The sequence below is a fragment of the Pyxicephalus adspersus genome, chromosome 1 (genome assembly GCF_032062135.1).
Source record: "Pyxicephalus adspersus chromosome 1, UCB_Pads_2.0, whole genome shotgun sequence".
NCBI classification, from domain to species: domain Eukaryota; kingdom Metazoa; phylum Chordata; class Amphibia; order Anura; family Pyxicephalidae; genus Pyxicephalus; species Pyxicephalus adspersus.
In genome coordinates, this window is record NC_092858.1 from 38,100,350 (window position 1) to 38,111,841 (window position 11,492).

At 38.4% G+C, this 11,492-nt stretch overlaps 1 protein-coding gene across 1 annotated transcript; it reads right to left on the bottom strand.

Annotated features, from left to right (window-relative positions):
• Positions 1-5,026: 5,026 nt before the first annotated feature.
• On the bottom strand, positions 5,027-11,278 carry LOC140341148 (chymotrypsin-like elastase family member 1). Its single transcript, XM_072427097.1, has 8 exons — positions 11,239-11,278; positions 10,347-10,438; positions 8,974-9,074; positions 7,535-7,660; positions 6,851-6,987; positions 6,573-6,718; positions 6,329-6,478; positions 5,027-5,149 (listed from the first exon to the last, which is right to left on the bottom strand). Exons 1-8 carry the CDS (start codon positions 11,276-11,278, stop codon positions 5,141-5,143), a joined length of 801 nt encoding a protein of 266 aa, XP_072283198.1. The 3' UTR covers positions 5,027-5,140.
• Positions 11,279-11,492: the final 214 nt, after the last annotated feature.

Sequence of the window (11,492 nt, forward strand, 5' to 3'; positions counted from 1 at the left end):
GACTGAGACACTACCAGCTGACAAACAATACAAGCAGGAATCCTGGAAACAAATATCAAATGCCTTAGATGGGATCCATATACCACAATACTATGATCCACATACCTGGGATCAACATACCTTACTCCAAGTAAGAAGATTCCCTTTTTCTCAGATACATCCACTGAGCATTGCTTTGCCCCATTTCAAGGTACTAGACTCCTCTAATTAAACCCATCTTGGGTTCCTGTTTTTGAAAACTTAGCACCTAGACCTGAGCCTAAGTAATCAATTACTTCTGGGATCTATGGAAAAAGACCCCACTATTCTACAGGTATGCAGGAAATGGCAACATCTCAACTCTAATTTTCAAGTTGGAGATTTGTTCTGCTAAAAGATCAGCAAGCTGAAAGAAATGAATGTAAGTCATTATAAAGAGCATTCCTAGCGATGATAGATTTTTTTCAGATTTGCAAAGACATCTACAACAAATGGAATTGTTGTTTATTTGCATATACATAATTATTATGTCATAATTTAACTTAGTTGTATCTGATTGATATTGATATTGTATCTGATATTGGCAATGTAATTACAATTATCAGTTTATTGTTCATTGTTATGCTGCCACCTATTGGTCATTTCTTTTATTGCACATATTTCTCATTGTTCTTATTGTGATATAATTTTCCCTTGTGAGTTTCTGCCTTTCCTGCAAGACATACTGAGTTGAAGAAAGAAATATCCCTTTTGACCTCCAAAATTAAGCAGTATATTTTTTAACAATATAAAAAGATAGATAGATTGATGTAAAATACAATAATAAAAGCATATACTAAAAGATACTTAGCTGCAGGAATAGGTTGCATTGGCCAAGGAGTCCAGTTCCATCTATTCTGATGGTTTGCCAGATGATCACAGCCACATTGCATATCACAAGTTCTGGTAGAGACTGCAGATTAGACGTAGAGCTGGAGGTGTGTTAGCAAGGCATATATGCATATTGGTAATATGTTGGTGAGCCATTATTGATATTAAATAAAATTGTACCTAACAAATAAATACCAACATCTACGGCATCACATTGTTTGCTTGAGACCTCCTGCATTCAATAAAGATATTTGTGGATGAAAAAAAATCTTTTACTAAACACAGCTGGGGTTGTGGGTGGTCTTATGCGCTGAGCTGATCTGTAACATCTTGTAACTCTTTAAGACAAACGCTGCAGTTGTTTTTTTTGCATATCAAAGCACAGCATGCTCCTGAAATTAATGAATGTCTAGGCTCCATAAAGTTTTTTTTGTTGCTTGGTTATGATTAATTCACAGTGAGGATTTTATTCAGTAACTGACACCACACTGCCTAATACTATGTTGAGACAAACATCTGTCCTAATTGCATTTATTAAAAAATGGACCTGTTCCAACTTACATACAGAATTAACTTAAGAACAAACCTACAGTCCCTATCTCTTATGTAACTGGGGGACTACCTGTAATAGGTTTACAGTATATTGGCCCATGTTACTTTAAATGCTAATGAAGCTCCCCCCCCCCCTTTTTTTCCTGCTTCCTTTTACCCCATGATTGAGCTTGAAGGCAGGTGAAATGCATCGGAAAATAGGAAGTTCTCAAATTGGGGACCCTGTTGTGCTTTTTGTCCAGAACAATAACTTTTATCCTTTACCAGCCTATATGACAGCATTATAAGTTCAGGATAGAATCAGACTAGTTGTTTTTGTAAGTAATTTTAAACAGTTTTACCACTCAAAACTGCTTGCAAAAAATGGAGAACACCGGACCCTTTGGGTCATTTTCTTGATTTGGCAGGCTGCATGAGTTTTGTTAACTCTACATATACCGGTAATTTCCAATCCTCACCTCGTTTGGCTTGAATTAGTGCTGATTGCAAATAACTAAAAACAATTCAGCAAGATTTTTTTTAGGGTTTGCGAATGGTTTCAATACCAAAGAAGTTTAAAAAAAGGCTTTGGGATCTACTTGCAAACACCTGAAAAAGCGAAAGTGACAAACACTCGGCTCTTTAAAGCAGTAAATGCCATGTTAAACTACAGTTAGTTTGAAAACCCAACAAAAGGAGTCATGTAGGAGGCAAGATATATTTCCCCTCGTTTCCTCTCCTATGGGAGAGATTAACCTGCAACATGTCTGCTGAGATTCCAGACCTGGGTTTGCATGTCACTCAGAAGTGTTCTGATCCAGGCCAGGGTTTGGTTTTGTCTGGCCATTCATTACTGCACAGCTGTGAGTAGCAGGTAAAAAGGGAAGGAGAGGAAGGAAGCTCCCTGACCTGGGGCACATGGAAGCTGCCTGTGAGAGCCATTTTTGTACTACATGCGATAAAAGGTTGTTGGGTTAGCCACTAACTACTATCTACTGCCTCCAGTGTGCTTCATACACCTCTCCCGCAGTCTGAGAGTATCTTTCACCCCAGAATGGGTGATCCCACGAGGGTGGTATACCACATATGGTGCAGGATGCGGGCATCTCTCCAATTGGACTCTTAAATGGAGGATGTGATGAAAGCATTGATTCAGGCCTCTGCGGCCCAGCAGCATGCTACAGCAGTGAAACAAGACACCAATCGCCAACAGAGTGAAAAGATGAAACTGTTGTCTGCCCAGATTGTTGCAATATCGGAGGCCCAGCAATTGGAGTGCAGTGTCCTTAAAGAGGTAGCCCTACGCCTGGCAAAGTTAAGTGAGGACTCTGATGTACCTGTCCACACTGTCAGTAAGTGCAAATTATGTTCTGCAGAAAATGACCATGGCTGATGATTTCCAACCTATCACTATTGGGGGCATTTGTGTACATGGGGATACCCATGACTACCAGACTGCTGTGGTCAAGGTTGATACCTCTTGGGGCTCTGCCACACATATGGTAGGTGTTGTTCCAACATTGTTTCATGATGCCATAGTGGGGAGGGATTTTCCATACTTTTGGAAGTTGTGGGAAAACAGGAGTCAGGAGTATGGGTTACCTGAAGGTCAGCCTGTGGGAATCAGCCCTGTCCCAACTGACAGTAATCCAGAAGGAGAAACTGTAGGTGTGACCAATGAAGGCGATATATGGTTCCCTTTCTCTCTAATGTCTGGAGGCCAAGAGGAGGCAGAGTCAGATGCTGAGGTCACAGACAGTGCTCACAATGCATTGCCTAGTTCCGCTGCTGCAGATGCCCATGATTGTATGCCGGATTTGGAAGTGAAGAGATGATTTTCTTTTGGAGCAATTGAGAGATCCCAGGCTGAGTAGAGCGTGGGAAGATATAAATAAAATAAATAAAAGAAAATATAAAAGTAATTGATGATAAACCTGTTGATGATGATACGAGACTGGTCCTTCCCTTACATTGCACTGAGGAAGGAATTGCTGTATCATGTGGTGAAACAAGGTGATAATGTGATGGAGCAATTAATTGTTCCTAAGCCTTATAGAAGGACAGTATTTGATCTTGCCCTGGGCATATAATGGGTGGACACTTGGGGATGGAGAAAACAAGAGGATACCCAGAGGTTCTTTTAGCCTGGGTTACACAAAGATGTCTGGGAATACTGTGAGTCATGTCCTGAGTAACAGTATTCGGCTCCGATGCCCCATTATCGCAGCCCCCTGGTACCTTTGCCAATCATTGAAGTACCCTTTTAAAGAATTGGCATGGACCTGGTAAAATTGGCTCGGGGTCATCAGCATATACTGGTCATAATGGACTATGCCACCAGATATCCTGAGGCTATTCCCTTACAAAACTATCGCCAAAGAATTGGTGCAGGTATTTAGCCGTGTCGGTGTCCCGATGTTAGGAGGTGCTAACAGATGTTTGCTATAAGAGAAGTTCCCCAGTCATCCATGGGCTATTCGCCTTTTGAGTTGCTGTATAGCAGACACCCCTGCGGCACATTAGATATAGCAAAAGAAACCTGGGAGGGTCAGACCACGCCTTTTAGAAGCAATATAGAGCACATCTCTTTAATGCTGCTGTTATGCCCCTTCTTAAAGAACAAGCCCTGGAGGCCCAGAAGCGGGTTTATGATAGAGGGGCCAAAGTTCGCAACTGTAACCCAGGAGACAGGGTACTAGTTTTAGTACCCACTGTGGAAAGCACGTTTCCTGCTAAATGGCAGGGGCCTTTTGAAGTTATGGAAAATGTAGGGGAGGTGAATTTTAAAATCCGTTAACCAGGGAAAAGGAAACCAGAGCGGATCTATCACATTAACCTCATCAAGCCTTGGAAGGACAGGGAAAAGTTGGTAGCCATGCCAGTCCCACAAAGCATTTCAGGTCCTTTAGTACCCGCTGTACATGTTACAGAAACCTTGTCCCTGTCGCAGAAAAATTAGGCCAAAGATTTTTAGGGATGTTTTCTCAAATACCTGGGCAAACCAGTCATCAAGCATGACCTTATTACTGAACCCGGCGTTCGGGTAAATCAAAAGCCATATCGTATCCCAGAAGCTAGACTGCCTGCTGTTTAGTTAGTGCCTGACTGGCTAGGATTTATTTTTTGTTTTGTTACATCTTATGCAACCTTTTAAGAAAACTGACTGCGGGTCAGTTTCAAACTTATCTACTGCCTCCAGTGTGTTTTTTACACCTCTCCTGCAGTCTGAGAGTACTTTTTACCCCAGAAAAGGTGATCCCACAAGGGTGGTATACCACAGTGGGTATTATGGCAAAATAGTTTCTTGCTGTGAGTACTGAGAATGATAAATTCGTGTATTTACTTGTAATGTCTTAATATTAAGAGATATATATGTATGAAGATTCATTAAAGAATTGAAAAAGTTAACAAAAATGATTTGTATAAAGATTCACAATATTTATACAATTGTGTAAATATGACATTTGTATATATTTGTTTTATCTACAAGTGATTAGTTTATTGAAAGAAAATTATTGCACAAGGAAAACTGTGAGGTTATTATGGTGGCAAGTAAATATTTTATAATGTATGTTGTTTTTACATATAAAGGGTAAAAACACAATTATATACCAAGCCTTGCATTAAACTGAAATAGACCAAAATGCTCTTAATAAACAATCTTTTATTTATATTCTTACACAAACCTTTCCATTTACATTAATGCAATGGATTCAAAAAATGATGTCTGGCTCGGTTTCCGTAGTCTTGATTCAAACATTTAGACATTCTGAAAGAAGGATAAAATACATTCAACATGTATATATTGAACTGTATTTGATTTAAAGTAGTTATGTGCATCTTTAAGTCAGATATTCTGGTTCTCAGTACTTCCTGTGTTTCCTGAATGTTGAGATTAGGTTCTACGGGTTTGGGTCCTGACATTAGGTGCTCAGACTCTTGGCCTTTACTAACAGCATGAAGTAATTTGATTCTACAAGAAAACTTCCTCAGGAATAAGTGGAGCATTTCCCCCTGCACACAGCCTTTTACTTCTCCTTATGGCTGGAATTACTACTTGCATAGACTGGGATCCAAAACTTCCCGCAATGGCACACAGATACTTTCTATGTTGGAGTTCAAAAGCTTTTCCTCTGGCGGTAACAACTTGTCACTGGATTTGTGGCCCATTGTGTTTTCATTGTGAGAAACCACAAGGTCACTTTTAGACTCATGCATTTTATAATGGCTCTAGGGTTTGCCTAGGCATTCATATGACCGCAACTGCATCCTTCTATATTAGCCACCTGGATGCATAGTAGAAAGGAAAACTGACATGCTTTTGTAGGTACTTTGGAGGAAAATACTTTATAGTGATAGCCTTGGTAATAATATGTCAATCAGAGATAAAATCTTAAACTATATAGTTATAATTCATATCCAATCCATCATCTGGCTTTCTTCTTTTCAAATTTCTTTCTATAGACCAATTGGACTTTCTATTGCAATTGTATTGCAATTGCAATTATATTTTATTTTTTGTGTATGCCTTTTGTTAAAGCTTCTATTATACAGCACAATCATATTACGCAGCGCTGTACAAAGTCCATAGTCATGTCACTAACTGTCCCTCAAAGGAGCTCACAATCTAATGTCCCTACTATAGTCATATGTCATTATTACGGTCTAAGGTCAATTAAGGGGGAAGACAATTAACCTCAATGCTGCCTCAATTAACCTAACTGCATGTTTTTGGGATGTGGGAGGAAACCCACACAGACAGAACCTGCAAACTCCATGCAGATAGTGTCCTGGCTTGGATTCGAACCTAGGACCTAACGCTGCAAAGGCCAGAGTGCTAACTTCTGAGCCACCGTGCTGCCCCATATATTGGGTATAAGTATTAGCTTTATTAGCAGTAGACAGAAGTTTTGCCTTGAAAATATACTGTTATCTATAAAATACTTACGCTGTTGATCCAGGAGATGTAAGCAGACACTCTGGTGAAAACAGTAGGCTTGAGGTAAGCATTGCATCCAAGGGAGGATACAAAGCTAGCAATACCGTGCACCTGGTACACTCCATTGACTGGACAGTTCAGAGGTCCACCAGAATCACCCTATGAAAATATTATAAGTAAATGAATTGTATATTATATTTAAAATAAAAATATTTTTAATTAAATTAAAAAAAAACATAAAGATGAAACTTACATTGCAACCGGCCTGAACTCCATTGCCACCAGCACACACCATGGTGGTCTTCACAGTGCTGCCCCAGTAAGAGCTGGTAGAGCAGGTTGAGTGGGCAACAACGGGCAGAGGAGCCTGTTGGAGGATGGAAGGCAGGGATCCACCAGCTGTAAAGTTAAAGAAAAACAAATTCTACCCTGAATATCAAGTTTAAAGGTATTTTGCATAGGGACAGAATTTAAAGGGAGTAAATGAGTGCATAAATATTTTTTTCGCCTCAAAGGTCATAGGGTACTTACTGGTGGTTCTTCCCCATCCAGTAATGGTGCATCCGTAGTTGTGGGCCAGAACAACACCATCTCCTGGCAGAGCAGCTAGTTTAACATAGTTATTCAGAGTGGCGCTTGAAGCCAGATGAAGGATGGCAATGTCATAACTGAAACGAGACCACATGATTTACAATAGATACCAAATCCAAAGCTATTGTTAATTATTAGGTGGATGAGGGGGCATTTTGTTATACCTAAAGGTATATAATCCAATTTAAACATTCACCACCAAATACAAATCCATTTTTCTCTGAAGTTCAGGCAGGCTTTTCCTTAGAATTTACTATTTCTGTTATTTAAATAACTCATCCTAATGCACCTGACAATCGTATGCAGCTCTAAATCTTCCATTTGTCAAGTTGGCAGTTCAACAGTCATTACTGACTCTCCCTACCCAGTGTATGCCAAGGGATTACCATAAAAGAAAAAGAAAAACAATAGACATGTGATTAAAAAAAACCTTGGTGGTTAGAATTAATCAGATTGAAGGAATATTATCAGAGCAAATTTATTGGAGCATTATTCAATATTTTTAAACACCGTTTTAGGATTTCATACTTTTGAACTTCTGTGTTTAATGCATTTTCCTGTTAGTTTTAATTTATAATGACAACAGGATAATATTCATGAGAAGATAACTAGAATATACATTACCCGGCAGCCACATTGCTGGAGTTCCAGTTGGCATGCTTCCTGATGCTGGACACGGCAATAATCTGCTCGGTTCCATCATTTGCACTGAGGTTGTGTTCACCAAGCACCACACGGAAAGACACAACTCTGTGGAAGAGAAAGAAAAAAGGTGAGACTTGCATGTATCACTGATAACAGGATGGGTCTGATGATACTCGTCCTTGACCATGTTTATGGTTTGTATGTTTTTATAATGATATGGGAATATTTTCTTTTTAATGTCTTAAGGGGTTATAGAAACATGGGGCTGTAACTAAACCAAAAACCTAAAAATGTCAGATTTAAATATAGTCAAAATCTAAATGTATCCAACAGCAAAAATAAGGTGCATCCCCATAACTTAAAAAAATTGAGAGAACCCCTCCCCATACTATTATGATGTGCTGGGTGTTGTTCAAGGAATTATTTTAGGTTTCAGCAATTTCATTTAGCTCAGAGCAATTGCTCAGTTTTATTGGGGAAATGAACTTTCTTTTGTTGTATACTCTCTAATTCTGAATAGTAAAACGTTCCTGCATGTTTATAATATGCAGACATTACATATTCCAATTCTTCATATATTACCCACAGTAGGTTTAAAGGTTGGTTAAATTAATATTTTTATTAGGTAAAGAAAAACTTAATCCCAGAAATGGTCAACCACCAGACAGAGCTACCAAATTTGCACCATTGAGCCTGTTTGTGGGCATCCATGAAAACAAAGGGAAGGGTTAAATATTTCATGTACAAAGAAGAGATTTGTAGTATTAAGGATGTGTTTATGGTTTTTTTGGAGGGAAATTAAGCTTTACCATACTTTGCCAGTCATCTAAGCCATATCGATGATAATTCTTTCTGCCAAAGTTTCATGTATGGTAGTGTTTCCTTTGCCGAGGTAAAAGCTAGACAGATTAATGAATTAAAACCCTCGGCTAAGGTGATGGACTTGCAAAAAGATTCAAAAGAGGTGGCTTGGCACAGTGGGAGACTCGGCTAATTTTGAAAAGATGACAACTGTCAAAATCAAAACCATTCAGTTATGGGTAGGTCGTCTTTTTGGGATTATTGTGAAAAAGTAACTAGGCTCCTGGGACCAACCAAATGCCCTATTCTGAAGAAACTTTTAGAAATGCTGCATAAAGAAATACAGAGCCCTAGTGATGATTTATGGGTCTAAAAGCAGGTATATCAAGGAAATGTAAAAGTTTTATTTAAACAATACCTTATAAAGTTGATGTGAGGGAAAAGGAGAAACCAGAGAAAGAAAAATTTAAGTTCATTAAAAATTAACATTAATTCAATGTTCAAGTTAATTTTGGTTATCATCTGCACAAATCCCCTTTTTAAAGCAATCCCTAACAAATCTAGGGTTTGCACTGCAGACTGCAGCTGTCTGGAAGTAATTTACAATGCTTTGTTACCTGTCCACACAGTGAGCAGCTGTCAGGACACGGTTGGCACGGATCAGGGAACCTCCACAGGTGTGGTACCAGCTGCTGCCAGACAGGTACTGAAGAGAAATCTGAATGCAGAAAATATGCCCATTATAACTGTCCAAATCTATAGATAATACTTTTCACAGTTAGTTACTGTTGCAGAACAGCAATGTTTTGATTATCAGTATTTTATTTCTATCATGCTATTATTTTAAATATGCTGCTAATGGGTAAACTAGAATCTCATTAAATGTACATCCAAAAACTATTTTCATGTATGTAAAAATATCCATCAGCAATTAAAGATTACATGGATAACAATAGTTCACTAGTTCCTCTGTGAAGAGTCTATGGAATATGCTGTAGATTTAGAGTTTAGATTCTGATGTTTGAATGATGAAGTCAATAAAACCCTCCTTATTTTGGATAATGATTTTACCAAAATTTGGTTTTCAGAGAAAAAAATTTTTTTTTTTGTTTTTTTTCATCCCCCTGACATAAACTTATCCTACCTGATATTTCACCATAGCATGTCAAGCAATGGTCCATTCTGTCTTTACCACGAGCTCTAATAGCATATATCTGCAGCAGTTATCAGTTCTATTCTTCTGCCAATGCTTTTTTTAATGTTCTTCTGCATATGCTGTTTCTTGTTCTTATTATGACACTTTTGGCTTTAATTCTTTGTGAGTTACCTACCTGGAACAAGTCCTTATATGCATACTTTTCTAACTCAAACCAAAAAATTCAAAAACATGAGAGCCCGTCAGTATTTGCAGAATTCAGAATTCATGTTTTTCTAAGTAAAGGTTTCGTTTTAAGGTACTTTGTAATGAGAATAGCAAACACACTGCCACTGCTGAACTCTACTTTTAAAAATTCTAGTGGCCAGCTGACATGTTGACCTTATAGCTTCAATGACTGTATGCAGATCAGGCACTCTGACCCTATTGCCAGTCTGTCTGTTCTAAATCACTGGATCTCTAAACAGCACTCAGTAAAGGTAAAAAGTTCTTGCTCAAAAGTATGATTAAACTGAACTCCAGGCAAATATAAAAGACACAAATGAATACAGTTTTCTATTCATGAATTTATCATGAAATTTATTTATTTTTTTTTATTTTTTAATGTAAACAGTTGTAAGTATGTGAATTTTACCAGGCATTGCCAATTATTGACCTCTTGCAATCTATTGTGCATTAGAGCTCAGAGCAGGGGAGATAAGCTGTTAAGCCATACTAATTACTTGCAAATACCTAACTCCATTTTTTGGCCACTTTAAGCCTCTGTGCAATATCTATGCAATATGCCATGCTAGAGACTACAATAAAAAAAATGTACACAAGATCAGAACTAACCTGCCAGGGCCATGCATTGGGAGCTGAGTTTGTACCTCCTACCACTCTTGTATTGTCCTCAATAAATCGGAGGTTTTCATCAGCACAGTGTCCTGTGGGAAGAAAACGACAACTTAAAACAGTCCAGGATTTACAAAGTCAAAAGGTTTAAAGCCACTAGAGGATGGGTAATTTCTGAGTGGTAGTCAATCAAAGCTAAGAAGTGGATAGGCTCTATGAAAATGAACAAGCAAGAAAAGGTTAGAATTTCTGTTTTTATGCATCTGTGTCTTTGATAGAGAGATTCACCTTCTATTCATCCCGGTACAGAAACCCAAACTGAGCTGTCACAGCAAAGGTGGTGTAGATAAAATCTTCCAATGGGTAAACTTGTTCTGGTGACAACAGGTTAGGACCTTCAGGGTCTCTACTCTAAACAAAAATGTCGACATTTACATTACCTCACTTGCATCTATCAAAATCTGAGTGTCATTTTAATCAATATGCCTGGATCAACGTAAATGTGACTGGCTGCTTTTTGTGCACTTACCACATTCCCAATAAACTGTGCACAGCGCTAATGTATTCAAACTTTACTGATTTCTACAGCACTTCCTCTCTTGTACAGAGAACTATCTATTAAAGTTGTATTGGCTGGGCCTGCTTGGTGGCAGCAATAGGGTTCTAAGGGAGTAGTCCCTAGGAAGAAGAACTCAAACTTTGTTTTCAAGAATTTTTAAAAATGTTCTTTATATTTTACATACTTTTGTAAAATCAGTGTAGTTCTAAGGACCATTTGGCTGTTGGGTAAATTAAATCCGTTTTCATACCTATGTGTGAATGGCAGGCTTTCCAGGTTGCCTGACATTAATGTTGGACAACAAGAGCCCTCGTGGGCAGTAAAAGAACTTACCACAAAGGACCAGAGCAGCGAGCACTAGGAGCCTCAGCATTGTGGACTGGTTGTGAAGGAACGTCCTGTAAAATGCTGTACTTGGATGCGGATGTTTTATAGTCAGGGAAGAGCCTCTGGGAATCAATCCATATGTGAAATGTGCATGTTTTAGCCATTGGAAAGCGATTAATTCTATAGGAAGGACAGACTGGATATTTTTAGCTATTTAAAGAGTAAAGTTCATTAACATTTACCTACAGTACTAAATAAGG